The following is a 5,000-nucleotide window of genomic DNA, read 5'->3' as shown; positions in this document are numbered from 1 at the left end:
ACAAACAAACAAACAAACAAACAAACAAACAAACAAACAAACAAACAAACAAACAAACAAACAAACAAACACACCCATTGTACGCACCGACTTTCCAGTCTGCGTGCCACTCCTTTGTTCCAAATCGTTTCGTGACCTCGCGCACGTGGTGAACAAACTCCATTCCCTGCAGCCGTCGCACACGCACCACCAGCGGGGGACCCTGCTTCTGCTTGCACTCCCGCTAACGTTGTGAAGACAATGGTGGTGGTGGTGGTGGTGGTGGTGATGAGGAGAAGGATGAGAAGGAAGAGCGTTCGAGATACAAAATGTTAACGGTTGCAGAAGCACACACACACACACACACACACACACACACAGACAAACACACACACACAGACAAACACACAGACAAACACACATACACACTCACAGACACCCACACACAAACAGAGCACGGTTGCCACCGCCGACTCACGAAGAACTGATCGCGTTTCATTTCGTAGGAGACCAGGCCCAGGCTGGCAACGGCGTCAAAGTAGCGCGCAAGAAACACAGTGCGCTGCGGGCATTTCACAACGAGCGGATCCTGTTTCCGGTCATCCAGCACAATAACATCTGGAGACAACTCCATCAGCTCCTTCAAGTCGGCCGCTGCTGACCCGAGGTGTGCGCACGACGCCAACGCGCTGCTGCTCACGTGCGTGGATGTGCTGGCAGATATGCGGGCCGCAAAGACCTTTGACGTGAAGATGAACGCCCACGACTCGCGTACAGATACCTGGCGCGGGGTGAGATAGAGCCATCCTTTGCACCAGCTCTTCGTGCGCGGCCGGTAGAATTGCGCATCCCAGTAAGTCTGGTCGGTCGTTAGTTGGTTGGTTGATGATGATGATGATGATGATGATGATGATGATGATGATGATGATGATGATGATGATGATGATGATGATGATGATGATGATGATGATGATGATGATGATGATGATGATGATGATGATGGTGGTGGTGGTGGTGGTGGTGGTGGTAACGGTGGTAATGGTGGTGGTGATGTGGATGGCGACGGTGCACAGTCAAAGCAGCAGTGTGAGCCTGGGATAAACACACACAGTTGAAAACATTCACTCGCACACGCACACACACACACACACACACACACACACACACGCATACAACCGCACGCACACACACACGCACACACACACGCGCACACACACACGCACACACACACAACTGCACTTTCATCGCCAACAGACCGTTGATGTGCGCTGCTGCGCCTGTAGCATCTGCTTGTGCGTGAGGGCGACGATGAGGGCGCGGCGCGTTGCGAGCGAGTGCTGCTCACCACGGCGACGAATGTGAACAGCAACTTCATACACGCCACACTCCCGCGCTGTGCACGTGATGCTCGTCCGCGCCCCCGTCACCTCAACCGCCGTCTCCACATACTGCAGTGCCACACGTGTGTGTGTGTGTGTGTGTGTGTGTGTGTGTGTGTGTGTATGTGTATGTGTGTGTGCGTGTGTGAAGTGAAACAATGACAGACAAGTCGGGTGATAAAAGGCAAGGTATTTCGCATTGTACAAACATGTGCATATGCGCGTCTACGTAGACCAGGAGCGTGTGTGTACCTGTGACGATGGCTTGTGTGGGGGAGAGCAGGGTGTGACCTCGGCGTGCACCTCCATGTCGGGATCAAGAACCGTCTCGTTGGCGTGTGCATCGTGACTGATACAAGAAAACACGAAAGAACAACACAGTGGGTCATATGTGTGCACAACAACACGGGCACAGCACGTCGTTGCGCATGCCTTCGCTCGCACCCGCGCCCGCACCCGCACGCACACAAACACACACACATGCAAATGCATACGAATGTCCACAATGAAAGCACGTAGACATGCAGCCGCACATGGAAAGATGGAGGGCAAATGGGGCGAAAATCTCGACTGTTTCTCTCTCCGGCGTCAGCGTGGACTTTTCAAGACACGCGGGGCCTGAAAAGGACAGCAGGGTCGCACGTGTGAGTGTACGCGAGTGAGGGAAGGGGGTGTGCAGAGAGCGAGGGACACAGGGAGATGGAGCTCGTCTAATTTGTGCGCGCGTTTGTGAACAAACGCAGTCTGTGCAAGAATGCACCACGACCAGTCCCTTCCACCTTCTACCGCACCTGATGTCACAATGACAATGTGCGACGTGGGAATCTGATGGCCCTTCATGGTTGCACTGCAATGAACGTGTGTGTGTGTGTGTGTGTGTGTGTGTGTGTGTGTGTGTGTGTGTGTGTGTGTGTGTGTGTGTGTGTGTGTGTGTGTGTGTGTGTGTGTGTGTGTGTGTGTGACATGGTGCGGTGGCAACAGACATTGCAGCAAGACCTGACACCTGAACATGGACAGAGAGCATCACGGTGGCAAGGCACCACAACAGGTGTGTCATGGTGTGTCACCACGTCAAGAGTGGCCAAGAACTGCCGCGCATACCTCACGGTGTAGTCACCGGGCACGGTGGGAACAAACGAGGTGACAATGCTGGACCCTTTCTTCTCCACGACAGGCGTAACGCTTGTGTTCTGTGGACACGAAACAAGGGGTGTCGGTTGCACGTGGGTGCTAAGTGCCTGTACCTGGCGTCTGTTCGCTTTGGTGTTGGTGTTGTTGCTGCTGTGTTGCGACGCAGGTTCCAAGCAAAGTTGCAGCTGCATAACAGCGTGCGCGCGCGTGGTGTGTGTGTGTGTGTGTGTGTGTGTGTGTGTGTGTGTGTGTGTGTGTGTGTGTGCGTGTGCGTGAAGGACGACGCACCTGTGGGGTTTCAATGGAGGGCTCAAAGCCAGCCGTAGTGATATCTTCGCACGGCTTCCCTTGCACAGTGAAGAAGGAGAAGCGAAACGTCACCACATCCCCGGCCTGAGTGAGCGCATTCGCGTGCGTTAATGTGAGGACATGCGCGCGCTTGTTGTAGAAACGTGCCACCAAAATGCGTGTCGCATCGACACGCACTTCATGCACACATACAAACACAGACACGATCAAACAGCCAGGCAACCAAACAACCACAGGACCAGAGGAACAACACTTTGCCACACACATACCACACACACACACACTCTCTCTCTCTGTCTCTCTGTCTCTCTGTCTCTCTCCCTCACACACACACACACACACACACACACATACACACACACAAACGGAGGACACAGCGCATGCCCGGACCTTGACGTGGTCGACACCTTTCACTGTTGTTGACGTGACATCGAGGTAGTCACCGGTGAGTAAAGCATTCCAGCTCCCGATGTTCTGTTGCCGCATGTACGCTTTCACACTCTGCAGCACTTGACGCTGCACCCACACCAACGCACATTCGTGTTGTGTGGTGACGCGACGAGCAGAATAACGAGCACAGAGAGGGAGCAGCGGTGCGCACACACACACACACAGCAGGCAGCTTGCCCCCCCCCCACCAAAAAACTCTGTCAACAACAACAAGTGCCGCTTTGACCTTTGCATGCGACCGTCGACTCAACGCTGCCAACGACTCACCGCGCCGTACACCACGACGCCGACAAAGATCAGCTCCCAGAACATGGTGTTGGTGTTGGTGTGTCTGCTTTGTTTGTGGAAAATGCGATGTGTCCGCCGTGGCTGCTTTTTGATGAATGATGGATGGATGAGTCACGATTGTTTGCTTGTTTGGATGTTTGTTGACTTGCGATGCATTGCAAGTCACAAGCCACAGAAGTACAGCTAGACTAGAGTGTCACAACAACATCACATCACTCGCAGAGGCATCAATCTAGCAGTCTCTCATGCCTTGCCTCGTGTCGACAGAGTCGACAAGAGACGTTTTCCAGTATTGTCTGCTGCTTAGTGCCATCTTGAGTGAGCCAGCTTGCTAGCTTGTTTTTCGTTTTGAGCCACGAGATTTGCTTCCTTGCTTCTTGTACTCTTGTCTTCTTGTATGACCCAGCCCAACGCCGGCACGCGTCTGCTGTCTTGTGCGTCTTGCAACAGGACCAGGTCGTCCACAAGATGGAAACACGCAGCAAGTGGTTGCACGTATTCACTCTTAAGTCTTTCCGTGTCACATTCAAGCATTCTGTATTGTTGTATCGTCAAGTGGCCATGTACTTTTTTACATCCTGCTATATGCTATCTATGTAACTATCTGGTTCGGGTTCTCATCACATGCATTCCCTCTTGTGCTTCTTCCAGTGCCACCACTGCTGCTTGATGTAGGACACTCGGATACTTTTATCACACAAAGGCCACAAGCAAGCGAAGGGCAGAGCATCCCGGAGCAGCGTAGCGTAGCGGAGGGTCTGGGTATCCTATCGACAAGTCGATTTTTCAGCGTCTCGGCCCAAGCAAGCAGCTCAAGCAAGCTAAGGCTAGAAGGCTTCCACCAAGCTTGCAGCACGACCAAATAAAGGGGTGTGTGTGTGTGTGTGTGTTCGTGAGAGAGAGAGGCACAGGTGCAAGGGCGAAGCGTGGCTTGCTGACTGTTGCGTTGTGTGTGTTTGTGTGTCCATATCTGATTGCCGAATTTGAATTTGGCGGCAGAACATTGAAAACGAAAACACGCGCCAACCAAGCAAGCAACCAACCACCACCTCGCCTTTGCTGCACGCCACCACATACAGCACACACACACACACACACACACACACACACACACACACACGACACACACACACACACACACACACACACACACACACAGTTCGTTGTCTCCTCCAGCACAGCACGACGACACGCTCAGACACCAACATACACATATCGCATCACATGAGCCATGCGGAACAAGGTCTTTGTGGCAGCCATCCCCATGCAAAGTGATCGCGCAGCCGTCGCGCGCATCTTTGAGAAGTGAGTGCAACAGAAGGGGGGGGGGGCGTTGGAGAGCAGCGCAGGCGATAAGTGCAGCTGCTCAGACAGGCAGACCGATAGACGCACAGCTGCTCAGCTGCACACACACACACACACACACACACACACACACACACACACACACACACACACACACAC

General features: G+C 53.2%; 1 protein-coding gene across 1 annotated transcript in view; it reads right to left on the bottom strand.

Annotated features, from left to right (window-relative positions):
- PTSG_07532 (uncharacterized protein) overlaps positions 1–3,621 on the bottom strand; it is a 6,078-nt gene extending 2,457 nt beyond the window's left edge. Inside the window, exons 1-9 of the mRNA XM_004991271.1 lie at positions 3,189–3,621; positions 2,778–2,882; positions 2,460–2,548; positions 2,150–2,205; positions 1,892–1,976; positions 1,611–1,707; positions 1,236–1,427; positions 458–838; positions 88–223 (exon numbers count right to left, since the gene is read on the bottom strand). Of these exons, the coding sequence (XP_004991328.1) occupies positions 88–223; positions 458–838; positions 1,236–1,427; positions 1,611–1,707; positions 1,892–1,976; positions 2,150–2,205; positions 2,460–2,548; positions 2,778–2,882; positions 3,189–3,482 (1,435 nt within the window). The 5' untranslated portion in view covers positions 3,483–3,621. The remainder of the gene's footprint in view (positions 1–87; positions 224–457; positions 839–1,235; positions 1,428–1,610; positions 1,708–1,891; positions 1,977–2,149; positions 2,206–2,459; positions 2,549–2,777; positions 2,883–3,188) is intronic.
- Between the last annotated feature and the right edge of the window lie 1,379 nt (positions 3,622–5,000).

This window comes from Salpingoeca rosetta (assembly GCF_000188695.1).
Source record: "Salpingoeca rosetta unplaced genomic scaffold supercont1.20, whole genome shotgun sequence".
Classification (NCBI taxonomy): Eukaryota; class Choanoflagellata; order Craspedida; family Salpingoecidae; genus Salpingoeca; species Salpingoeca rosetta.
This window is presented reverse-complemented; position numbering and strand designations above follow the sequence as displayed.